The sequence below is a fragment of the Dermacentor silvarum genome, chromosome 6 (genome assembly GCF_013339745.2).
Source record: "Dermacentor silvarum isolate Dsil-2018 chromosome 6, BIME_Dsil_1.4, whole genome shotgun sequence".
Lineage (NCBI taxonomy): Eukaryota > Metazoa > Arthropoda > Arachnida > Ixodida > Ixodidae > Dermacentor > Dermacentor silvarum.
This window is the reverse complement of record NC_051159.1, coordinates 74,140,393-74,167,226: the sequence shown is the minus strand read 5'-3', so window position 1 is coordinate 74,167,226 and position 26,834 is coordinate 74,140,393. Positions and strand designations below refer to the sequence as shown.

General features: G+C 45.9%; 1 protein-coding gene across 4 annotated transcripts; it reads left to right on the top strand.

Moving 5' to 3' along the window:
- The first annotated feature begins 214 nt into the window (after positions 1 to 214).
- On the top strand, positions 215 to 26,348 carry LOC119455593 (transmembrane protein 192). 4 transcript variants are annotated; one of them, XM_037716999.2, is made up of 6 exons: positions 215 to 408; positions 1,788 to 1,925; positions 4,852 to 5,086; positions 14,844 to 14,999; positions 19,580 to 19,688; positions 25,525 to 26,348. In XM_037716999.2, exons 1-6 carry the CDS (start codon positions 376 to 378, stop codon positions 25,664 to 25,666), a joined length of 813 nt encoding a protein of 270 aa, XP_037572927.1. In that variant the 5' UTR covers positions 215 to 375; the 3' UTR covers positions 25,667 to 26,348. The 4 variants fall into 4 exon arrangements, with proteins under 4 accessions (XP_037572927.1, XP_049524845.1, XP_049524844.1 ...); XM_049668888.1 differs by lacking the exon at positions 215 to 408 and adding an exon at positions 780 to 923 and having other exon boundaries at positions 4,852 to 5,090; positions 14,848 to 14,999; XM_049668887.1 differs by lacking the exon at positions 215 to 408 and adding an exon at positions 781 to 923.
- The last annotated feature ends 486 nt before the right edge of the window (positions 26,349 to 26,834 follow it).

Sequence of the window (26,834 nt, the reverse complement as noted above, 5' to 3'; positions counted from 1 at the left end):
TCAGATCGACGGACTGTGCGTAAGCTTTTCGTGTACGCGGCGATTGTACCAGCAGATTTCTTTGATCAGTGTCCTTCGATACTTATTAAAAGACTCTGGTACCACATCAGGTGCACGACCAACTCTGTAGAGGATACGGCATGGCTACATGGGCTACAAAAAGTGATTTCGTTACTTTTAGCAGGAAAAGCTGCAGGCTAGGCTTGATGTCTTCGCGTGGCAACAATGTGTGAGCCGCCGCCGCCGCAATCATGGAGAGGCGTTGTGTCAACACAGCTGAGTTAAAAATAAGTGTTTTCCGATCTCAGTGTACTGTTCCACGAGTGTCATCGCATAGCTTTTGATGTTGTTTGCATAAGAAGCGGCCGAAAAGTCATGGTCAGTTTGGCAGACCACGAGACGTTTGAGGTAGGTTCATTCCGTCCTTCTCGCCGTTGGCTCTTGCGGTGATTCGATGTTTGCTTCGCTTCTTAATCACCAAATTGTGCAGATAAGTCAGTGAGAATGACAGTGCACTTACCTAAATATTTACCACGAAGTGGCAGCCTAAAATCTTATTGAAGCACCAAGGATGGCGCTAGTTTAACTCCTCCCTGACGATCAATTTTTCTTTTGTTTTCATTCTTGATATTAGTTTCCGAGTTCGACGCGCACGGTAGGTCATCGCGCGACTGACCGGCGTATCGTCTGCAATGTGCTGCTGATCACATTACAATGTTATCGCTATAGCAACAGTTCGGTCACTGTTTGATTCTGGCGCGTCGATCGCTGCCTTGCTGTTCAGACACAGCTTTGATTGAAACAGCTTTGATTCGGATTCTAGCCGTTGGCTTATTGAAGCTATAGTTACTTAGTGGGACAGCTAATGCATGTGAAACATGAAGGGGATATGGGAATACTTGATGCAGCACGACGACATCATGGTACGCTATTTGATTATTTTCTCTGCGTTAGTGAAACAGTAGCTCGTTATTGGGCGCCTGTTGTGTTTCGAAAGATACGAACGCGATGCAGCCGATACATTTGAGTTGCACCAGAGTGGTGAAATATCTTTGGGATTTTCCCTTTACTGTGCTGCTCGAGTGTGCTTTATTAACTTTAAATTCGTGACTCGCGTGCCGCCGCAGGTGATAACATTTCGTAGGGAATGTACCATAAGTGATTTGGCCTCTTAGTAGACTAAATTTACGTATATAATGTTACAACGCATTTGAGCAATGTAGGTCTCGACAGTTTAGTAAAACAGTGCTTCGTGAGTGACGCACAGTTTTGTTTTGAGAGCGACTAGAAATACTGTGCTTCGACTATGCTTAGCAAAATGCCGTTCATAGAGTGCTCGTTTTATTTTATTTCAGAATTACTGCCAGCCTTTACAGAAGGCATTAGGCAGGACTGGGACGTACATAGTAAAAGGGGGAAAATGCGTAACAGAAAAAAGAACCAGCCTAACAAGACCTGAATAAAAAAATAAATAAAAAAGAACCAGCCTAACAAGGCGTGAATCAAGCAAATGAGAAAATCAGACCTGATCAACCAGCATGGGGAGTTGGCCTGTGGCCAAAAATGTGGGTCGAATGACCTGCACATCGGTACACTGACCAAAAAAAGAAATGAAAAAAGAAGAAACAGTGTCACTTAACAAAGGTGTACGAATTTATGCATATGACAGGGTATGAACACTCACTGCACTGTTAGCAGACATGTTCGCTGACTTGCGGGTCATATTGCAGCAACATTTCTGTACTTCATTTACTGCATATCAGCTTCATGGCTTTCCTATTTCGCAGGCTTCCACGGCCGACAGTGTAAACTTTATGTACAAGGATGCAACACCACTTGTGAACCCAGTCTCAGCACCTGAACTTGAGCCACCTTTCAGGATTGTGAGGAGCTCTGCAGCTATCATCTTTCAGGGTCTGAGTCTTGTAAGTGCAGTTTGACACCTGGCCGCACATGCTCTGTGCAGCAGAAGTGGTTGCACAGTGTGCTTAATATTCTCCATGCTGTGCTTATTTTGTACTAACAAATTAAATTGGTGTGTTGGCTAAAAGAATATGGTAAAAACAAACCATGGCTAACCAACAGGGTAACTAGTCAAAGCCTAAGAAATTCAAAGTTTGTTGACGAATGTGCCAGTAAGCCTCTTGTCTCCTCACACTTGAAGAAGCATGCTTCATTCTTCTAAAAACTGGTAACTGAAGTCAATCATTATCCTGCCATAAAACCTGTCCTGTTTCACATGTACGCAGTTTTTCATGTGTTTATTTTTCTTTGTGCATTTCATTTTATTGTGCTTTGTTTATGTGCAGTTGTCTGCTTATTTAGGCACATATCAGAATGAAGCGCAGGCTGTTAGTTTAGTGTTGTGCTGTGCTGCCTTCTTGTGTCCTTGTGCCTAGATCTATTTCAGTGACATGATTACTACATTTTTCATATCGCCAATGGTGCCTTATATTGTGTTGTGTGCTTATCATATGTGCATAATGTTAGATTTTTGTGGAGAAAAAATGCTCAAGATTATCTGACATTGAATGTTCACTGATAGGTGAAATTGTGGCATTCTTTGAGCATCATCTTGTGCCATAAAATGCCATATATCATCATCATCATCATCAAATTGTGTTTCCATTCTTATGACTCTCTATATTTAGTGAGATTGGTGTGTCATACAGAATTATTTAATATATTTTAACCAATAAACTTGAACTGTTTCATGGTGAAGATCACTTGTATGGCCATTTGGCTTAACCAACCCTTTGCCTTCTGAAGCAGAAGTCATGACTGATCACATTATATTTAACCCTTTAACAGTGGTTTTTATGGATATGCAACTTACCCGTTAAAGGTAGTCTACATATTAACATTATACAGTTTTGCACAGGTGCTGGTTGTTGTGTATTCATGGCAAATCAGGTTTCTTGCCCTGAACATGCAACACAATTTAGGAGCAATAAATTAACAGCTGGCAACCGTTGCATTAAACTTCAATCAGTGAGAGGGTGTCACATGCAACAGATAATTATGCTCAAGTTCTGTGATATAATGAGTCTAAAAACATCTAATCGTCTATATTCTGGAGATCACTGAACACACAAAATAACGTTGTGAAGCCATTTACTTTCTTGCTTTAGTGCATGACATTCTGCATTTGCATCATTGAATGTACGTAGTAGCACAGTTTGTAGCAATCTGAAAATTGCTCTTTATTTGGTTGACAATGAATGCTGGGTCACTCTAGATGATGATCACTTTTCCCCCAGAGTATAAAAGTGATGGTACCTTAGCTGTCATTGCTTATGTCATCGTAATTGTTCCGCTGTGGTGGACGTCTTAATCAAGTTTATTGGTTCTGTCAACTTGAATGATGCATTTGTATGTCATTGCACAATTCACATCGAGTTCACAAGATTTTACGCAACAATAATTTCGTAGTTTTTACTTATGGTAGTGGTCATTAGTTGAATGACTACTTGAAAAAAAAAAAATGTATATAAAGTATCAGTGAAGCAGAGAAGGATGAAAGCAAGGAGAGGAAAGGCAGGGAGATTAATGAGATGCGCATCCAGTTTGCTACCCTATACAGGGGTAACAAAAAGGAGTCAATAGAAAGGAGGAGAAAGTGAGCACTGTGCGCCAGCTGGAGGATGTATGGTGGACTGTAAATGGTCATTCAGGCCAGTGCACTTTCAGAACTGCTCTAACATGGGAATAGTATTTAGTACAAGCAATCGATGTGGCCATGGTTCCAGTATTTTTTACTCGGGAAATGACTTGGGAAAGGGTGGGGGGGGAGACCAGCCAGTCTAAAGGTGTCTGAAGAGGAAGATGTTAGGCGTCATACCAAGGACAGGTACATAGCAGGTGCTTGCACGTACAGGAGTTGCAGGAGTGCCAGGTTGCAATATGACATGAATAAGCATTTGCAAATGCCACTCCCAGCCACAAGCGGTACAGCAATGTTGCTTCTCAGCGGGAGAGACTAGTTGACATTTGAGGGCAAAGTAAAGAGGAAGACCATTGTTGTTATCAGAATCGGAACTCAAAGCAAAGAGATAGCTTGTTAAGTGGATTCCTTTAGCTGCTGTACACATGACAATGCATGTCACTGACTGGCAATAGGCATAACTTCAGAGTGGATACTATGCAATATGGCCAACATGGATAATATGGTAACAAATTAACAGCATGAGCAAGAGTTGAACACAAAGAAAATGACAGGATCAGCACTGTTTTCTTTCATTGTATGTATGGGAAATTGCACTTTGTTTATAATAAGCCACATGATCCTAGCCAGTTAATTCTTTATTCCTTGGAAAGCTTTGTTTTGGCAAGGGGGGGGGCTGGTTCTCTTGACATTTTAAATATGTACTAGTGTGTGTGAGAACCTGCAGTGTTCATGGTTACTGCTTGCTAGTTAAATATTGCTGACTCCTTTCTTGTAGCACTATGGTTTGCCCCTTTTGTAGTGTTCCAGAAGTTTTCTTCTTGTCTTTGAAATAAACTAAAGGCATTAAGCATCCATTATCTTGTCAGAAGACAATTTTATCAAAGTTTTTCTTTTTGCATTTTGCCATTTCTTCTCGAAGAGAGAGTAGCTGCTACTGGCAAAGTTTTTAACAGTTGTGTCACTTGGCAGAAGCGGTCAAAACATGCTTGGTCATGCGGCATGCATTCCTACTGTCACTTTTCAAAGAGGTCATGCAGTGAAGAATCTGATCATTTATACCATAATTCAAAGGCCTCTAATGCCTTAATACTAGTTAGTGCCTTAATGCAGTTAATGACAATTGAGTGAATTCATATAGAAGGAATTTATTCTCTCATGCATTATTTGTTTCATCATTCGTTCAGGTTGCCATGGCTGGGTTGAGCTTCGTGTTGCCCGCAGTATCCAGTGGCGGCAACCGTTCTCCCACTGATGCTTATTCAGTTATCTTGTACACACACACCTGCCTGTGGGTGACCATGATACTGATCGACTGCTACCTGCGCCGCCAGCACAACATCCTCCACTGCAGTGGATACATATACTACTACCAGCTCACCAGACGCCTTCGCAGAGCAAATGTGTACATTGTGTCAGCAGGTACGTACACATGAAATGCAGCTGTATCTCAAAGGACTGCCCTTCTTTAATGGTGCACTGTTATGTGCTTTTCGGATGTTCTGGAGAAGTTTTTAAGAATGTGTTGCACAAGCCTTGTTGAGTAGCAAAGGGAAACATTCCCGCAGGAACTACCGAAAGGGAATACCACAGTCAGTGATGGTGTTTTGGCTGCCCAGCTGCATTTCTCGAGCTGTGCTTTTCATGTGAAAAAGATGGGGCCTGGTGCGGTGCCCTCCTTAGCTCTCTACTGCCCCTTTGTGCATGACATCATTGGTTGCACCAACCGATCTTGCAGCTCCCTCTCCACTCTGTGCATGCGCTTGCCCATTCTCCACACTTTACTTTCTGCTCCTGTGCTTCGTAGTTTTCTTTTTACTCTCGTCCTTTTCACCCTTGGCTCTTTCTGCCACGTTAATTCACCATCTGCCAACTACAAAAACTTAGGGGAAAAGCTAGAGGAAGTTATGAAAAAGTAGCGAGAACTGAATCTTTCTGCTGTCAGGTGGAAGTGACAAGCACAGGCAGACGTGCAGGTGGCGAAGCACTTCAGTAGAGTTCAACCCTCTGATATCGAAAGCCCGAGACAACAAATAATTTCCATATCTACACTCGAAATCTCATAGAATTCAATGCATTTCATATCTCTCCACAACAAAACATCGCTAAACTGCAGTCGCACATTAGCAAAAGCTGCCAGAACATTAGTCCTCATATTATCTAACCATGTAATGCTAACAGAGCCCAAAAAGTACTCAAATGCATTTCCTGCCCAGTTAAACGGTATAAAATACTGCCACAGCACACTTGTATGGCCATCGCCATTTTCGTTTACAAAAGCAGCAATGCACTGGGAGTGATTGTAGGCCTTGGATACGTGCCATAGCCGTGGTTGCTTTGCATATCATGCGCAGTGCATACTCTCCAGCTCAGTGTGCATTTAAGGGGGGATGTGGGTTCTAAAAAAATTTTCTTTATTTTTGCTTCAATCTTAACTAAACTTCACAGTTATGTTCAGTTTTTCACACTGGTTTCAAATACATAATTAGTTTTTTTATAGCTACTCTGGTTCAGAAAGTATTGAAGTCTGAAAATAAATTTATATGGGTAGTTCTTACGGGACTTTTTGGCAATTTCACCTTGCTAAACACAAAAAGTAAGTGCATGACCCTAATGCCAAAGACTTGCTCTAGGGGGTGATGCTATTTTTATTTGTTTGAAAGCATTCTTAAGGCAAGAAAGTAGCCCAACATTTACTGTGAATATTTTTTCCTTATTTTCACTCATTATTACTCTTAATTGTAATTTATAATATAATGCTAGAGTAACATAAATAGCATCACCCCCTAGATCATTCCAATACGAATACACTGATACCAAACTTGTTATTGTCACTCAAAAACATCATAGAAAAAAGCCCCGTAAGACTAAGTGCGGTGTGTAAAAACATCGAACTGAGAAAAACGCATTTGAAGTTTAGACAGCTGTAACTTTTTCTAGAATGCAGCTACAGCAATATTAATGGCATCATTTTGTAGCTCTATTCTTCATGAGAATATCCACACTAAATATAAGGTTGTACCCTCCCAGAAAACCGGGAAAAGTTTGTTACAAAAAGCCATGTACTGCCCCTAAACCAGCAGGAGAAACTATATTTACCACTTCATGTGCCCTGCAAGCTAAAGGAATATAAAAATTTTGTAAGGTATCCTTGCCATAGGCAAGTAAACTTACACAAACACACATGGAGTATTTACTCAATTACCTAAATTTATTATTGTCGTGCAGCAAAAGAACACTTCACTCTACAGCATGCCAGGGCTGTACGCAGGATCCTTTGCTGGCTTGTGCCGTTTCGATAGCCTGGCCTTGGTAACACGACTGTCCACATGCTCCTTTTGCGACTTCTGAAGCCTGTTTTTGTCCTTTTCAAGGCTGCGGCGCACAAAGCAAGACCCTGCTCTGTAGCCCAGCTTCTCAGCAATTTGAGTGTTGCTCTTCGTGATGCCTTGATTGAAGCGGCTGATAGCCTCAGCCACTGCCCTTTCAATGCTGCGCAGTGAGGCATGCTGCGTTTTTGGGGCCTGCTCCCAAATCATGGCATGCAGGCTTTCATTAGAGTTTTGGGTGATTCCATCACTACATCGCTCCAACAGAGCTTCACTACCAAGACGCCTAAACACAGGCTCCAGTGCCTCGCCAACAAAATCTGGCTGGCTGTTTTTATGTGGTGGATGCTCCTCATTGTTAGCCACAGCTCTATTGAACCTGCACCATGACTCTGGGCCTTTCGGGCATAGGTCGTGTCTGGGTGCCTTGTCCGTCGAGGACATGTGCTGCAGTGTGGCCTGCACAGCCTTTTGCATGCCTGGCACATCGTTTCTGTGGCTCCTCAAGGCATAGCCATAGTAGCAAGTGATCTTTTTGATCCTATCTTGTGTGAGTCTTCCTTTACCACCAAGTGGCTCACCTTGAGCTTTCTTTTTGTCGACAAGTGTGCGCAAGGCAGCTCCCATGCGCTTATGCACGTGGTTGATGCAGTCTTTTTTTTGCACTTTTATATAGCCATAGACTGCATCTTCCGTCAGGGCATGAAATGTTCGGCTATCACCATCCGAAAGCATAGTCGTGTAGCGAAGCTTGTGCTTCTGTAATGAGCGCTGGAACAAGCGCAGGGCTGCTTCCACTTCCATCTGGCCAGCCTTACAATCTATGTTTTTTTGGCACAGTGGAGCATGCTGACTGAGCCAGGCAGCATGTCCGTCCTCATTTTCTTTTGGCCCGTTGGTGCAGCCCAGGCAAAAGTTTGACAGAACATGGTCTATGACGAGACCAGTGTACATCTCAATTATGGATCCTACACAGATGTGGGACCGATGTCCGCGAGTCAGCCAGCTGCCGTCGTAGATAACGTCGATGTTTCCTGGCAGGTTGCCAAACTCCGCGTACAATTCTTTGACCCGAGCAACGCTAGCGGCCTCGCACTCAGTAGCAGTCGCACTGCACGCTTCTACCATAACCTTCATGTGGCCCTGGAAAAATCTTGTGGTGCAGGCCACGATGCGAAACGTTCATAGCGGCGAAAAAGTCGGACAGAGCCGTTGCTCCCTTGCCGATGCTATTCATGGCCTTCATAGCACGCAAGTTCACTTCGAAAGGCGTTATTTTCGCACCAGTATCACCGGCTACCCTTGGAGAAGAGAACCGCTCTTCGCACAAGTCGCAGGTGCGACAAGAGAGCACCAGCTTCGAACACAGTCCAAAGTCTCTGCTGTCCGCCTTCGACAAAGTCATGGTTTTCGTGCCGCACTCGGGGCAAAGCGCGATACCGAACAACGTGTTTATCACGGCCAAGTCCACAATAACAAATTCAGTGCCGTTTTCCTTGTCGTCACTCACCAGTTCAACGTCTAGCAGCTTGAATTTCCGCTCCGTTGCGCACTGCGATGCCAGGCTTTCTTTCAAAATCGCCGCACTTCTCGCGCGCTCGGCCGACTCGCCCACTGAATAGAACTTCATGTCAACGCGGCCTTGGATGCCGCTGGATGTGCCGGCAGTCGATCCAATGGCACCAGATGTAATGCAGCTAGGCCCAGCGGAATCAACGGCGTCGGTAGACTGCGATTCGGACGCATCAGGTGGTTCCGGCCGTTCCTCGGTAGAATGCTCCGCTTCGAGCGCAACAGAAAGTCGTTGCGTCAGCGCGCTGTCATCCGCGATATTCAGCCATGCGTTCCATGGACGCTTTCGTTTTTTCCCGTAAGACTGACGCGTCTTCTTCTTTAGGCGAGCGTCTCCTGACATTTCACCGTAAGATGAAAAAAATGTGCGTGAGCCGCATGAACGCAAGAGTAGCAGACGACCGCCGATAACACGGAGCAACGGAGGCAGACGGAGGACTGACAGCGGCGCGTGCAAAACACAAATAAAAAAGCAAAATGGCCGCCTCACTCACTCGCGCCAGCCAATGGGAGGCGCGAGACGGGGGGGCTCGTCTTGCGCGCGCACGCTCCGCCCAATCAGAGGCCCGGAACCACCCTTCGGGAAAGTGGCGAGAGCGGTCGTTCAGCTTGAGCGGCGCCATTTTGAGCTGGCGCAAAATGCTCACAAAGAAACCAGCTACAAAACAAGCCCAAGATGGCGACGATCGGGTGGCGGCTGCGCCCGCGGCGCGCGCGGGAAGTTTGAAAAAATTTTGCCTGTCGCAGGTCGTTTCGCGGCTCCCGTGGCGTTCTCAAAGTCGATTTTTTCCTATTTCCTGATCGAAATGATGGTTAATAATTTGAGGGCAGGTGCTTGAAGGCCCGAACATTCCTAAAATGCGTTTTTCTTAAAATCACTTTTTCGGCCGTTTTTTACCATTGGAAAAAACCATTTACCACTTTGGCCGTTTTTACCCGCATTCTAGAACCCGCGTCCCCCCTTAAGTTAGCCTGTGGTGCAGGGAAAATAAGTGCAGCAAAACAAAAAAATCCACGCATCACCAACGTGGACCTGTTTATGGCACTTAAGTTGAGGATCGCAGCACGGGCTTTCACGCCTCTGGCCATAATTGAGAACTGAGGCTGTATTGTCCCCGAAAATGATTGCCTCAGAATATGACCTCTGCTTCAAGCATGACGTTTCGGTACTACACTGGGTTCAGCGTTGTCGAACAAAGATTTGTCTGAAGATGCAGACCACGCACTGTCACTTGATCATTTCTGCAAGATTTCACATGACTCTGCACCAGACACATCGGTGTCTGCGAGCAACTGTGTTCCTCCAGTGCTAAGCAAGCTGTTTTGGCATGACACCAGGAACGCTGTCACTTGTAGATGCCGATGTGTCCGGTACTGAGTGGCACGAAATCTCACGAAAGTGATAATACTCCCAGAAAGTGATCGACAGAGGATACCGCTCTGTGTTAGTGCTGTCGGTGTAGTGCTGCTTTACTGAACAGTGCATGGGGCACACTTTGTGCCATCGAAAATGTGGATCTGGATAGCCTCAAGCAAGGCTCGCTAAAGTAATTAGACAGAATTTTGACTGTTAGCTTTCGTTTTGCAGCAAATTCTCTGTCAGTGCTCTCTCATCTTACATTAACAAAAATATCACGAAAGCTACTGTTTCCCTTTCCCCTCAAACTTCACTACTGCAGGTTTCAACTTAATTAATCTTTATTAGTGGAACTTTAATTTGTAAAGGAAACCAGAGCTTAACAACGACAGTGGAGATGCTGACAGCGCAGTCAGTGGTTATCGAATCGATTGAGGCTGCTGACAATCAACTCATTATTTATAGGCAATCATAGTATTTTCTGGAACCACAGGAGGTCATAGCTACAGTTTGAGAATGCACGATATGCATCATGTACAGCCTTCATCTTACTTGATTCTGACACGCCTCAAGTGCCTTTTTGCTTCTCCCGTGGAAGATGCCAGAAATTTCTTGAATGGTCGAACTTAATGCATCATCCTTCCAAGGCATTTTATGTTTGCTCCTTACAGTCCGCGTTTTTAAAGTTGAGCCACTAGATATGTGTCTTAATCGTTCAGGTTATAAATCTGGCGGTAAATGGACACGTGATAATGACAAGCCTGTCAGGCTGTGATGTGGAGCGAAATACAAAAATGCTTGCATAACTTGGATGAGTATTTCCTCTGAAACTTGGATGAGTGTTGTGACATAAACATCGTAAGTCTGTTATGCATTTTCTCAGAAACTACATCAATTATATTTGTGATATCAAAATTTGATGAACATTTTTCCTGCCAAATCAGTAGCCACATTTTGCCTGCCAAATCGATGGTCACGTACTGAAAGCAACTTATGAGGCAACAATAAATCTTCTTGACCAAGGTTGGTTTGCCTGTTAGTGACATTAAGTTTGGAGCTGTCTGCATGAATTTGTGTTTACTCAGTGATTTTTATGCAAGTCTCACTGGATTTTCGTGTACTATCTTTGCTAATTCAAAGTGGTCACACATTCAGCAGAATGGCTGAAGGGAGGGCTATGTTTCATGTCTAATATAAGCTCCACCAGAAATTTTGTCTCCTTTTCAACCTAAAGCTGTCATGCTGAATATGGGCTTATTATTTCACAGTGCTCCCGCTCCTGCTCCAAATTGCACCAAAATGAGAGTACCTACACCATCCTGATAGAGAAACATGATTTTGCGCCGAAGTGTGCCAAAATTAGTGACTGCGCAAAACTTGTGTGGCCGCAGTGGTTTGCAGATGTGCATAGCACGCATGACTAGAGCGATTAAAAAAATTGGGCTTCCTGCTATCTATACGTCGCCGACTGACAATTCAGACTCTATGGCAACGCCTAAAGGTCCGAATAATCGGGAGTCTGAAACATCCGAATCTGCCAGAAAACAAGTGACTTTTTTCCGCAAGTGGCTAAAAAAGTGTGCGATATTCTCGGGCATACCACTTTCATGGGATTTCGCGCGACTAGCATCAGACGCCTCGACATCTACAAGCGACAGCATTCTCGGCACTGTGCCAGGAACTCTATCACCCGTTGGCGTGGCCACTGTTAGCTATGCAAAATGTCACGAAAGTGAAAGCATCCCCGAAAGGTATGATCCAACAATAAGTTTGAAGTTTGTAAACATGTTGCTGTGTGCACACTTGCCTACAATCTGGTCAGTCTGCATCTCTACCATTGTCATGCTGTCACCACACATAGACGAAAGTACAATCAATGCATGCACTGAATCTTCATCCTTTGGCAGCATAGCAGGACCGCAATTATGTAGTGATGCTTTTTCCAGTGCCACTCGTTCTTGCACTTCATCAGTGGTAAGTGCCGCGCTCCGCCTGCGTTATCAATGGTATAAGTCGGCCGTGAACGGTGGATGATAAGGGCGGCGTATAGAATTGAGCAGAATCCATTGCTACAAAATCGTGGCCCAGAAGTTGACCGCGCTATCATAGCCGAATGACGGCTTGTTTTTTTAGCAACACTCACTGTCTTTGTCAGAGCAAACATCGAGGGTGGAGTCAGCGCCACTTAAACAACTTGTTTCGCTATTTAACACGTCAGTGAACAAATGCTGGGTGCACGGAGCCAACACCATGGGACTCGCGAATGGCTTGCTGGGGTTCGCTTGTCCTACGGTTTGGGGGCGGTCGGTGCTGGATTAACTAGGCTTCGCTGGTTTTGGTTTCCAAGAAGTGTGGAATTGGAAACTTATGGGCCAATGATGGTGCCTCGAAGTAGTCCAAATAATCGAGCTTGTTTGAATTGCTGGTGTCCAAATTATCGGTCGGCGCCAGTTGTGAAACGGCCAGTTGCTGAACAGAGGCTCTATGAGGAAAAACAGACCATTGAAAATTGTGTGGTGTTGTCTAAAGCAATGCTTGAGCGTTACCAGGGGCTCATCAAGGCTGGTCTTGCTCAGAAAATCATTGATGACATTGAGTCTGGCCAGGTGTTTCTGACTGATGCTAGAGCCTTGCTGAAAACATGGCTGAGCTGGCAGCTGTCAATGAAAAATGCATAAGATGTAAAAGGCAACGGTCGGAGCGGTCTCACTCAATTTGAAGTAAACTAATTACAGCACTTTGTGTGAATAGGTTTGTTGTCTTCATTTAAATTAAAGGAATACTCAAATTTAGGTTCCCCTATTTTTGTATTCAGAGGCAGAGCAGCATTGCTTTACAGCAGGCAAATATTTTCTGGAATAACGCTAGTCAATTTTAGGTGTTCGAAATAGCCTAGGACGTGTCTAGCAGTTGGCATTTTTTAGTTCCAGTGTGCTCTGAAATCTGTATTTGGGTTCTCCAAAATTAAGATTTCGTTGCTCCGATAATTGCTCCAAATCTCGCTTCGTCATTAGCACCACTGGCAGCTGCGTCATATTGCTGCTCTTTTTTTATCCACTGTACCACATTGACCATTGCTTTATGATTGCTGCAGTATACGTAGGTGGTTTACACCTTAATCACATATTCAGTGTTCTTTGTGGGTCCTAAATTTATGCATGAGAAGTGCTCACTATGGGCTCGTCTTGGCAGGGATGGTGTGGTGTTGCATTTCCATACCTGTCAACTCTCCCAAATTTTTCATGAAGTTTAAAAATTTTGGCCCATGTTGTGAATGTTGCATCAAGCTTTAAGAAAGATACTTTCTGTTTGCGAAGAAGTATTAAAGCTTGTCAAAAGATGGGGCGGCATGAGATTGCTAAAATGCACGCACAAAATTGGTGTGGTACTTGATCCACCTTCTTAGTAGCAGGCAAACTGCAAAAAAGCATCTAAAAGTAGTACAACTTGCTTAGGGCAAGTTTATCCAGATATTTATTCAGATATGTGGAGACTCAGCAGCAGCAGAGGCGCTGAAAACACTCTCTGCAATATAAAAATAATGCTGTCAGCCTCTGCTATTCTAATGTTTCTGCTGCTTGTGTGCTGTCTCTAAAGATAATTGTTAATTGAGCGCTAAGAGCAACAGTGTGAGCGCTGAGAGCAAACTTGTAAAAAACGTACTTGTTATCCCCCCCCCCCCTCCTGAACACGATATTTCATGTCTGGAAGATTTTCATGAACCTTAACGTTCACAAGTTCCAAAATGTGCATTTCCGACCTTCATTATTATTGTGCCCTATTTAGAATCTATGCATTTAAACGTTCCGCTTCTTTTACACCTTATATAATTTTAAGCTTTTTCTTGATGTTGGAACTGTTTACAAGAGCCACTTTATTGCAATAGCAATTAGGACACCAGAGGTGTATTTGCGAGGCCCACACATGTAAGGTTATGGATGGTATAAAGAGACGCAGAGTGTATTTAGCTACAAAAATAGCGAAGCCAAATCCCATCAAGTGATTGTGTGTGTATATATATATATATGCCAGTTGCGTGTATTTGCAGGTGTCTTTCACGCTCGGAAAAACACTTTTATGCAGCACGTATTGAGCAACAGAAAGCTGTATCAGAAGTTTTTCATGGTGCTGTACAATTCTCTCATTGCCGCTTTTAATCTAATTATAATATTTTAGAAGTTAATTAAGACTAATTACGTAATTAGGTGGAGTGCAAAAATTATCTGAGTATCTCCAAGCGACAGCAAAAAACATTACCTCGGTTGTGTCCAGCTACGTGGCATTCACATATTTTTTAATCTTGGTGTATTATAGTTCGGACACTGTATACTTGTCCATAGACAGACCCATAGGATACAGATGTCGCAAAAGCATTACCGTTTCACTGCAGAGCACTTAAATGATTCGTAACAGCCATTCCCTACGATACCAGGCATGCTTTGCATTGCATATATGTCAACTAGAGTTGAGTCTGCTTTCGTTTTTTTAAATATGTGTATATTCCTTAGCTTTTACAGCATAAAGTGTACACGAGAGCTTTAGATAAAATGTCTTGCCAGAAATTTTTAACCCAGCCTTTGCTTCTGTTGGCCTTTTCCTGTTAGTTGTACACACATTCTGTCAGAAAAACTTTTGTCTGAATGTTTTATTGTCACTGCAATTTTATTGTAATGTCTTTGAATACGCCACCTAAGCAGTGACATTTTTAAGGCACATACACTGAGTTTCTCCAGCAAGCCTGGGCTTTGGGGCCCGGGCCTTGTCATTCAGTGGTCTACATTAAACCTTCAAGTTTTGAAAACCTAGAACTTCGTGTAGACCAGCGATTCAGTGTAACACGAGCATGCCTGACACTTGTATAGCAATTGCTGGTTCATCCTCAAATGGGGCGCACTGGTGTCTTTTGTCATTCCTCTCCCAGGAAGCACAATGCTCCTCTTATTATCCGTGCTTGTTGACAACTACTGCCATGACCGAGGTGCCTGTCCTGGCTCCTCTCTGAAGCCCGTCAACTACATCCAGATTCTCCTCACACTCGAGACAATCTTGGCCTTGCCTTTCCTTATCAAGTACCTTGGTAAGATCACCATGCCAATCTTCTGCATTGCACTGCATCTGTTAAAGAGGCCATGACATGGCTTGGAACATATAAAGCTTAGACCACTTATGATGTCACTGCTTATAGTGCAGGATGGGCTATAACCTACATATTTTGCGACTCCTGTTTACCCTGCCATATAACTTCATGCATACGCCTGCCACTTACAGTGCAGCCATGTGAGACGACATATGGTTATAATAAGGCTGCCGGAAAATTCTGCAGACAAGAGCACTTCTCAATGAGGGGCGCCAGCCAAGGGGTGTGCGGAGGAAGAGAATGAGATTCAGAGGAGACGTACAAGGAACGAGAAAATGGCAGAGGCTAATTCGTGATAGTCATTTCGTTATACCAAGGCAGCTTGGCCAAGTGCATTGGTTACCTACTCATAAATAAAATCTGTGATGTTGGTATCTTGTTTTTTAAACGGTCACTAAAGGGTCTTGACAAACCAGTTTAGACACATAGAGTATCATTTTAAAAGTTTATAGTTTCTTTGCCATATAGCTGATTAGAAGCAGAAAAAGTTATTCATGCATATAGTTTTGAATATTGCTCTCAAACAGTGAAGTCAGTGTGACAACACATGCTTCTTGATGCTTTCGAGTATTTCAGGCATTTATTAAGTAGCCTCAAACACATGCTCTCAAAATCTGTAACATCATGTAGCACTGGTGTAGGAACACAGGGTGATGTTGCTGTCCATTTTTTGTTTTTTACAACCTTTCCAGCTTGTCAAGTTTGGCAAGCTGCAAATTATGGTAACGCTGACCTACCTTCTCCCGAAGGGTAATCTACAAATCTAACTCAGCTTGACGTGTCATGAATGTCTTTCTTGGGGGATAGTGTTTGTACAAAGTAAGCTTGCGGGTAGTTTATGATGGCATGTTTAAATTGACGAGTTTGTCATGTGAATTAAAGGGTTCACTTTTGTATTGGTCTAGCGGTTAGTCACAAATCGTCAATTTGGACTTCGCTGGGTACCTAGAACTCTGAATAATCAGATGGGCTGTTGATTAAGTTGCTGCAGGAGGTGAACACATATTTTTTTCATAATTCTTTGCATTTGTTTACCTTCGAATACGCCAATTGTCCTGGATTGTTCTTCGGGCACTTTGCATCCCAATCTCTTCAAGATGTTGGTGATAATAAAGCTTCGTTGGCTTCCGCTGTCAAAGAGAACTCTGTGATTACTGGATACCTGCCACCTTTACATTGATAGTTTGCAGGAGTGCAAGAGGCCCATCTAGTGTCGAAGCAAGGCTGACTGGTACGGTTGTAACTAATTCATGCCTTTCCACAGCGAGTTCAGATGTGCGCATAGATGCAGTGGGCCTTCGCGAGCACTTCTCACAAGTGACTTGTCTTCTACACTACCTTGTCATATGGCCGTGGTTTAGGCACTGGAAGTGTGGCGACGTGCTCTGCGCATATTTCGATGCGCAGAGAGAGAGAGAGATGCGTCGGAGACTCACTCTGCGCGTCTCCGATGCACTGCGTCTCCGACCGCACTGCATCTCTGCACTGCGTCAACCACCGCAGCGTCTCCCGAGTTATACGTCACCGATGGCTGCTATAAAAACAGGCTGGCCAGCTTCGAAGGGGGTCCTTTTACAGTGTAAGCTGTTAAGGGTTGATTCCAATAGCCGTTTCGGGTGGCGATGATGCCACTGCGTGACCGCTATCGCCGGAAACGCGAAAAAAGCACCCGATTCCCGCCGGGATCGAACCTGCGCTTGCTGCGTGGGATCCGGATACTCTACCACTGAGCCACGCAAGCGCTTGATATCGGGCTGCAGAAAATACTCATATATATGGCAAGCACGCAGGGGGAGACGACTCGAGCCTCCACCAGTATGGTGGCGCCATCTAGGTAAGATGCCTGCAAACGCAGCGTCCGCAGGCGCAGACGGCGATATGTGATTCAGACGAGGCGCGCAATCAACGCGCTCCCGAGCTGCCGAGCCTCTGCCAGTATGGTGGAGCCATCTAGTTAAGGTGCCTGCAAAGACAGCGCGCCCAACATGTAAGTTGCAGTTGTAAGGCTTGATCGGGCTCAGCAGACTGCTCTGCAGCGAGCATTACAAGCCGCAGCTCGAGATCGACAAGATCGTTCTCGTCAAAATGAGGCGAACAGACTGCCGCGAAGACCCTGTTGTGCGTGGTGCCCAAATTGGAGCTACTCTTGAGCTGTTCCACCAGCTTACGCTGTGACTGTTCTGCGCGTGCTGTGCAGGCCTGTGACTTTTTTTCTTCCGCCTCCGAGATGAGCGTAGCATCGGTATACTCGTCTGCTGCTGTCACTAATCGAATAAACAGTGTTACGTTTTTATGTTGGGATTCGTCTTTCAGCAGACGCGACATCCCACATCTGGTGGTCCGGACAACGGACAATAACGCATCGCCATGGACGAGAAAGACGCCCTTCAACAACAGCTGGAGCTTCTCCACAGGCGACTTCACACGCAGCAGGAGGTGATCCAGAAGCAAGAGCAACAGCTTCAGGAACGGAACCGCCAACTCCGTGCAACAGTATCCTGGCGACGCCTCCCGCAATGCTCGCCGCGCCTGCTGGCTCCGCCGAGGTCATCAGAACCCCGGCAGATGACATCCCGCACGCTGCCTTGCACGACGTCTGGCGTGTCGCTGTCAAGCTTCCGCTGTTTTGGGCCGACTCGCCCGAGGCATGGTTCACCCGAGTCGAGGCCCAGTTCTTCCTTGCACGCATCACGCAAGACCGGACCCACTACGATTATGTCGTCGCCCACCTCGATGCCCGCTACGCCAACGAGGTCCGAGATATCCTTGCCAACCCACCAATGGCCAATCTTTATGAACACCTCAATACTGAACTCATCCGCCGCCTGTCACTCTCGGAAGACCAGAAGGTGCGACAACTCCAGTCCACAGAACTCGCCGAACGCAAGCCTTCGCAGCTCCTCCACCACATGCGTGCTCTCGCGGGCAACATGGAAGTTACGAATTCCTTACTGCGAGCACTTTGGCTTCAACGACTTCCACCGCACCTCCAGGCAATTCTGCAGGCTCAGCTTACGCTACCTCTTGACCAACTTGCCGAGATCTACGAGCACTTGGCTCCGCACGTCAGGAGAAGCTTGGCATCATGATGCAATATGCAAGAGGCCCCGGGTTTCGGCGCCATGTAGTGGACCTTCTAGAGGTCACCTGCTAGTCGTACTACACAGCAGTCAACCCCGGGCGGATATGTCATGTGAAAAAGATTAATTTATGGAAACATGGCCGCTGGCCAAGGAATGCTTAGTGGCACAAGGAGCAGGATGACATGATGATGATGATTGCCCCTCTTTCCTCCATGAAAGAAGTCCCAACAGGCACGATAGCAAGGACCCTTAACAAAGCTTGTTACTAAGTGCTTTGTGAAATCTAGTCAGTGAGTCAGAGTACATGATGTTGAGTGCCATGTACTGTTGCACAAAAAAAAAACGTGAGTATAAGAAAACAAACAGCATTTTTCTTTCCATGTTTACTTGTGTGTGACGCTTGTGTGTGTGTTCATGTGATTCATTCCCAGATGCCTATTTTTGGGGCTAAAACATACGTAGTGCATGGTTACACCAGAGCCTACATCAGTGGAAAAAAAATGAAGTAGAGCAGCTTTCACATATATTGAAATGGAAAAGCTGCCTTACCTTTTTTTTTCACTATACAGTAAAACCTCGTTAATTCGACCCTCGTTAATTAGAAAAATCGGTTAATTCGGACTCGTCCTCTGGTCCCGGCCGGCATATGCATTATTCAATGCAATCAAACTTTCATTAATTCGGACTTATTTGGCTGGACATCAGTTAATTCGGACAACTTTCGGAGCTCGGCGAGCTAGGAGCACCGCAAATGTGCGACGCAAAAGAGCAAGAACAGTGCTAGCGTCCAACCGAAACGAAGCGGCGGAGTCCTCATCGCCATTGTTATCAGCTGAAATCGTATGGGAATGACAGCAATGCTGGAACGCTTCGTGCCTCTTGGTGTCTTTAAAGCCTGTATTCTTGCGCTTACCGCCACTGATAATACCGCGCTGGTCGCAGGCTTGCATAATTGCGTAGTCGTGGTTTGCTCTGCAGCGGTTGCGGCAAAACGTTTTCGTTTTGACTCAATGCAAAGCTGTCGAGTTTAAGAGCACCAGCTACATTGTGATAGTATGAAGCATGTCGCAAATGAAGGCGCACGCCGCGGCCATGCTGTGAAGAAAGTCGCGAGGCCTCGATCGCCGCTGCGAGAGCCAATAAGTCACGAGATGACAAGAATTTCAGCTTCTGCTCTGCTTTTGTGCAAAATAGCAACAGGAGTTGCTCACTCATTCACTAAGTAAAAACATATTGACGAGGTAAGCATTTGCTTATTGTTTTCTGGATACTCTCGATAATTCGACAGTCGGTTTGGACATTTTTTTCGGTCCCGTGAAATCCGAATTCACGAGGTTTTACTGTAAATTAAAATGACTGCTAGAAATGTGCTGCAATGTCATTATGTGTTCTCTTGAAAAGGTTTCAGCATCAACTTTTCTTCATGCTTCTTTGCAGTGATGACACTGAACTTCCACAAGAACAAGCACAAGCTAGATTCTCTTCATGATGAGCTTCTTCTCAGCTTCATGCATTCACAGTCATCAGCTGGTGATCTTGGTTTTCGGTAAGTTAGGTGCACATATCTCACATTTGCTTTGTAAAGGGTTTATTAGAGATCGGAGCAGCGCACCGTCGACAGTCAAACGAGACACAGCTTTCAAGCACGAGCGCCGTTGCGAGCAAAAGCGCTAGACCCACTAGCGTCTGGGCCCACTAGAGCCGGACCCACTAGCGTCTCTCTTCGCTACAATTACCCCGGGGTGATAAGGGAGCCGTCTGGCGACCTAACAGCTGGTCAGGATGACAGGGTCGTAGTATGGCTTGGTCGGTCGACGGGGACAATGTCTCGTCCATGACGGCGCTGGTCCGAAGACGGTTCAACTGGTTCGATGACAAAATTCACGGGAGATGCGCGTTCGACGATGCAGTAAGGGCCTTCATACTTCGGGAGTAGTTTCGATGAGAGGCCAGGGGCGGTGAATGGGACAGAGACACAAGCGCAGCAGGAAGCAAGGTGACCGCGAAGTGGAGTCGCCGCGAGTTCTCTTCTGGTGCTCTTGGTCGTTGGAAGTAAACGCATGTGCGAGGTCACGGCATTCTTCAGCATGCCTTGCTGTGGCAGAAATAGGCGAGCCCTCGGATGCATGCGGCTGGTAAGGTAAAATTGTGATGATGGTGTGCGACGAGTGCCGACCGTATAGTAAGAAAAAGGGCGAAAAGCCAGTGGTGCTCTTAGTAGCGGTGTTGTACGCGTAGGTGACGAAGGGCAGAATGGCGTCCCAGTTCGTGTGGTCGGAGGCGACGTACATGGAAAGCATGTCGCCGAGCATGCAGTTGAAGCGTTCTGTGAGGCCATTGCTTTGGGGGTGGTACGCTGTACTTGAACGATGAATAACGTGGCACTCTTTAAGAATGGCTTCAACCACTTCCGACAGGAAGACACGTCCGCAATCACTGAGAAATTCTTGGGGTGGACCATGCCGCAGGATGAATCGGCAAAGCAGGAATGAGGCAACATGGCGCTCTGTAGCTGCTGGGAAAGCGGCGGTTTCGGCGTATCGCGTGAGGTGATCTACTGCCACAATAGCCCAGCGGTTACCAGCCGACATCAAGGGAAGTGGCCCATACAAATCAATTCCAACGCGCCCGAACGGCCGGGTAGGGCAGGGTAGAGGCTGCAGACTAGCCGGCGAGAGCTGGGGTGAAGATTTCCGGCGCTGGCAGTCGGCGCAGGAGCGAACGAACTGTTGAACATACTTGTACATTCCTCACCAGTAGTAGCGCTGTCAAAGGCGCTGGTAGGTTTTGAAAACTGCCGAGTGTGCACACTGTGGATCGGTGTAAAAGGATGCGCAGATTTCGGAGCACAGACTGCGAGGAACTACTAACAACCACTGGCGGCCGTCTGCAGCATAACTGCGTCGGTGAAGCAGGTTGTCGCGAACCGTGAAATGGCGAGCATGACGACGCAACGTACAAGTGGTTGACTGTGGTGATGGGTCAGCAAGCAAGTCTATAATCGAGGCAATCCACGGGTCCTTGTGCTGCTTTGAAGCGATAGTCTCAAGGTCAATTGTAGAAACAGCAGCTGGGATAGTGAGCAGCAGGTATTGTCGTCAGGCAAGGGAGAGCGTGGCGTCCGTCAGAATGTTGGCGTCTGTTGCGGTACAGCACGCAGATATCGTAGTCCTGCAGGCGAAGTGCCCAGCGGGCAAGACGACCTGAAGGATCCTTCAACGATGACAGCCAACATAGTGCATGGTGGTCGGTGACGACATTAAATGGGCGGCCATACAAATAAGGCCGGAACTTAGTAAGAGCCCAGATGATCGCCAGACATTCTTTTTCCGTGACAGTGTAATTGGTCTCGGCTTTCGTAAGGGTGCGACTGGATAGGCCACGACATATTCAGGAAAGCCAGGTTTGCGCTGCGCAAGGACAGTGCCTGTTCAAAAGTAACCTGTTCACAGCATGTGGCACTTTTGCCTGTAGATGCCTGTAGGGTTTTCAAGCACAATTTATTATTTTGAATATGAATAGAGAGTTTATTATTTGATTCATATTGAATGTGAGGATTGTTGATGCAGCAGGTACAACCATCGATAACATCTGAGAAAATTCTGATACATGCAGGCGCGCACTTAGCACTTAGAAATAACTAATAACTTGCACTTAGCAATAACACTTGTTAGACGGTGAAACACGGTCACCCGAGCAAGATGAACAAGTACACGTGTCAATACAAAATATGACATTAAAGATTTTGGGAATATTTGTGCACTCCTAATACATGGGGCAAGTACAGTCATTGCAGCCTACTTGCAGGAAAAAGATTTATGCAATTCAAGAATGGGCACTGGCAAATTCAAAAGCCCTCTGAGCCAGCGCTGTAAAACCTGCTACAGCAACATCTAGGCTATATCACTGTGCTGCAGTCATATTGTTGTCGAGCAAAGAACTACAGTATAGACCACTTGTAACGTAACCGCTTATAGTGCAGGACCGGATATAGTGCGGTCTTTTCAGACTCCCGTTAATTTTCCCATAGCACTCCATGTATACACGTATCGCTTATAGCGCAGTTGCGGGAAACGAAATACTGGTTACAGTGCGGCTGCCTGGGAGTACGGAAGTCAGCGGAGACGGCGAACGCTCCCCTCATACGGGCGCCCCAAGGAGTGCTCGGGGAAGAAAGACGAAGTGGAGGAGAAGGGCAAGTGGTGCGAACGAACCGCCAGTGAGGCTGAAACCAGAATCTTGAGTGCGAGTTGTGAAATACCACACCGCGCAGCGAGCGAGGGCCACGAAAATGCCAACGCCGGCCAACGCTCGCTTCAAGATAACGGCAGTAAATGAAACTTCGGGGAGCGGGCGGCGCCGGCACGGCGAAGTGCGCACGCGGAGACCGTGGAATGTGAGGGAGGAGGGTGGCAGGGAAGCGGATTTCGCCTCGGCAACTCCGCCTCTTCGGTGGCTCCCCTCGCCCTCCCTCACTTTCGACTGTCACCGTGCGCGCCCGCCGCCGTGCAGGCGCCGCCGCTCCAGCTGGCCCAGCGCCAGCTCCCCGAAGTTTCGTTTTCTGCCGTTCTCGGGAAGCGGGCGTTTGCCGGCGTGGGCAGTTTCGTTGGTCGGCCTGGGACAGCGCTGCTGCTTCCCTCTGCGCCGTAGCCGCAGCGTGCCAGGTCAACACGTGACTAGAAAGTAGCGGAAGCAGAAAGGAGAAAGAAGGGTTCACTGCCATATTCTATGTGTGGCTGAGACGTCGGTACGTACACGCATCTTCCGGCGCAACGCAGAATCGGCGACCTTGCCATTTGAGAGAGGGTGAAATTTCCGCCGCGTTTTTCTTTCTTTTTCTTTTTTTTTTTGTTTTGTCCGCGCGCGACATTGAGGGGTCTCTCCTAAGCTTTTACTCTATGGCGGTGCCGGAGCAATGACGGTCGGAGGCGCCGCCATGTGAATTATTTCGAATTAACGAGATTCAACTGCAAATTGAATGCAAGCTTTCTAGCCGCATTCCTCGACTGTCGCATACGCGTGGCGGCTCGGTGCATATGTTTTGCATATGTGCGGGCCTTGAAAACTGTTGCTTTGGTTATAGTGCGGATATTCGCGACTACCGCGACTTACGTTATAAGCGGTCTACACTGTAGTAATTCTGCAAGCGTGTGGGGCTGCTGACTTGTTTCATGATAACTTGTCATCCAAAAAAGATTATCTCATTTTTATGTTGCCTGTAGGTGTGCCTATTTTCAAGCATATGTAAAAATAGAATTTTTTCTTCAGCGACCTGACAATGTCAACATTGCTGAAGTCATGTGATATTGCACTTAGGTCCTTTCCTAACTGGTATAGTACAGTAGAACCCCGCTGTTACGTTTTTCACGGGACCGTAAAAAAAATGTAAGAGCCGGGAAACGCAAGAGCCAGGAAACAGGAAAAATTGAGAAATGGGAGTAGTGTTGAACTGCACACAATATTATTTTAATTCTTACATGTGACAAAAAGTAGTTTCGCCCGACAGCCGAAGTATCGATTGCGATGAGCTATACAAAGTAAGAATAGTAGTCTTATCGTCTGTATAAACTTGTAAACATTCGCTTATTAACTAATTCACAAACATGGTGTCAGCGCCCACAGGCAAACATGAACACAACACACTCGATGAGGAGCGCAGACACGCGAAGTTAAGCGCCGCTGCAGAAGCGAGCGAAGTGACCTTCGTGCTGTTGTCTATTGCTTCAACGCAAACTGAGCGCCGAGAACACGCAGCATGCACAAAGCTACGAGCCGCCGACGCACCTACACTGCGTAGACTCGGCCCCCACGCAGATCGCTTTCAAGATACGGCTCGCGCGACCGACCGACGCGCCGCCGCGCAGTATGACGCCAGAGCACAACGCTGCCCGCTACCCCTCCCCCCTCGCTCCCTCGCCGGTGCCTCGAGCGCAACGGAAGGAGGCGCGCTTCCTCCCTGCTTTTCTTTCTTTCGCGCGCGAGACGCGGTCGTCGGCTCCCCTCGCACACTTTCACTCGCACATGCAACATACGGCGCCGCTGCATGTGCGAGTGAAAGCGTGCGAGGGGAGCCGACGACCGCGTCTCGCGCGCGATAGAAAGCATACGGCGCGCGGCGACGGCGTTATCGCCCTTGGACTTATACGGAACACTTTTTACTTGCGTCTAGTCTCAAGGTGTTTATTTCGTTAGTTTTATCACATTACAAGCTACTATTTACTTGACCAGATTTTGGGTTGTGAATGGCATAGTGTTAGTGTGGCTTTTGTTATGCTTTCTGTGAATAAAGATATTTGATATATGATTTGGTACTTGAAAGCAGTTTTTTTATTTCTTGTGTGTTCTTCAATTTGTTTCTTTTGCGTTCTTGAACCACTGAGTTTATTTATGGTGCACGCTGGCACAAGCACCTATATTATTTCAACAGTATTCTTTTTCTCTCCTTCTGTGCTTTTGCATATAATAGTAAGAAAACAAGTGAAATTTCAGCAAACCTGAGGATTGATTAAATGTCTGAATGAGCATTGTTCATCTGTGGCTGCTACAAAAATGTTGCAACACATGAGGACACTAAGCAGTTGACTTGTGCAGTAGACATAGATTGTTAGAGCTGTCATGTATAATGATGTGCACAGCCCGACAGTGCACAAACGACGGAAAGGCATGAAGCAGACAAGTGTTGTGCCTTTCCATCCTTTGCCTGCTGTCGCACTGTGCACATCATCATGAATTACCAACTAGCCTGGTCTCACATCTTGCTTCAGTATGTTTCTACTTTGTCGGGCTCTCTTAATCGTGTAACACTTCATCAGTCCACCCTCAAAATCTTTATCGCAATTGCGTCTGCCGTGCACATGTCATGGCAAACTGCATTCGAGTCGGGCAGTCGCCGCATGATGTCCGAGCCGTTTTTAGTGGTTTCACCTCATTTAATTAGGGGTTTTACGTGCCAAAACCACTATCTGATTATGAGGCATGCCGTAGTGGGAGACTCCGGCGTAATTTCGACCACCTGGAGTTCTTTAACGTGTACTTAAATTCAAGTACGTAGGTGTTTTCGCATTTTGCCCCCATCGAAATGAGGCCGCCGTGGCTAGGATTGGCTCCCACGACCTCGTGCTTGGCAGCCCAACACCATAGCCACTAAGCAACCATGGCGGCTCGGTTTCACCTCATTCAGGGATAATCGCATAAGCTGAAATAGCCTTGCACACATCAAGTAATCACCCTGATTAAATTTTGTCTTCACATCCTATCATTTCACTGATATGTGAGCATTTGCACTTTAATTTATTACTGTACTCAGTTCTAACATGTTATAGGTAATCCTTCATTGATTATGTTGCAATGAAAATTCTCATGTTTATTGTCACATTTTGCAGGGATGACAACTATTTTGAAGATGTCTTGGAGAAGCAGTCAGACATGATCCGCTACTTGAAGAAATACAATGCTTTTCTCGGACGAAAGATACTAAATCTCAGTGTTGAACTGAACAACTTCAGGTCGCACACGTCTTGCTAAGAATCTGGACAGTGTTATAATATGCGTGTATAAGTGTGTGTGTGTGCGTGTTTTACTGATATGTCGAACTGTTTGTTTTTAACTGTCTTCAAAGATTTTATTAAAATTAAAAAAAAATACATTGTTTAAAGAAATTGTCTTCTCGCCATTTACTTTATAAGGTTTGTGCTTTGAGCTCAATGCTAACCTGTAGTTTTCTTTGATTCTACTGAGATGATAAAATAAGGGATGCATTGTTTAAAGGAATTGCCTTTTTGCCGTGGCTTTGTGAGGTTGTGTTTACAGTTCAATGCTGTCATTTAGTTTCCTGAGGTTTTTATTGAAATGAATAAAAAGGTGACAGATTAGGAAAACTAAGCAATTCTCACAATCACTGTAAGGTTTGTGCTAACGTCTAGCTTTCAGAGATTTTAATGCAGCAATAAAAAATGACACATTGTTGCATTTTTTGCATTAATTGCATTTTCGCCCTAACTTGTCTTGAGTTTGATGCTGATGTTTCAAGTTGTGTCCTGCAAATGAATGGCAGTGCAAAGTTGCTCCATCCTGTAACTTTCACTGCAGCTTGCCATTCTATTGTTGCCAAAGAGCTTTATTGCACTAGTTCTCTACATTATAATGTTATGTTGCTGTATTGCTGCTTCTCAGGGTGTTTAGTCTAATAAATACTGCTTCCTTATACAGTCGACGTCCGATTTCCCGGACGCCCGAAATTCCGGACATGCCCGATTTCCCGGACTCATCTGTGGCACCGTCAAGTTCCCCATAGAGTCAATGTATTAAAAAGTCCGAAATTCCGGACGCTTATAGCCTTCGCCATCCGATTTCCCGGACTTTTTACTGTTAACCGCCGACCCAAAGTCACCACCGACGCCGCCATTTTGGTTGTTTTCTTATCCTCGAACCCACCATACTCGCATCGCAGGTGTGGCCAGCAGCACCGCCGCACCGCGCCGCGGCTGCCGTAACCTCGAAACCACACGTGTCAATCCGTTGCCAGCCGTAGCTTAGCCAAGCCAAACATCACTGTGTTCGTTCACGTGTTGTTTTGTCAGCTCTGCCAGCTCTGCGGTCGTGTCTGCGGTTGATCGTTTGCTGCTGCGCGCTATCTTCAGTGATCACGTTTCCCAACCTTCAGCATCCACCGAGTTCCCAGCTGTTTCGTGCT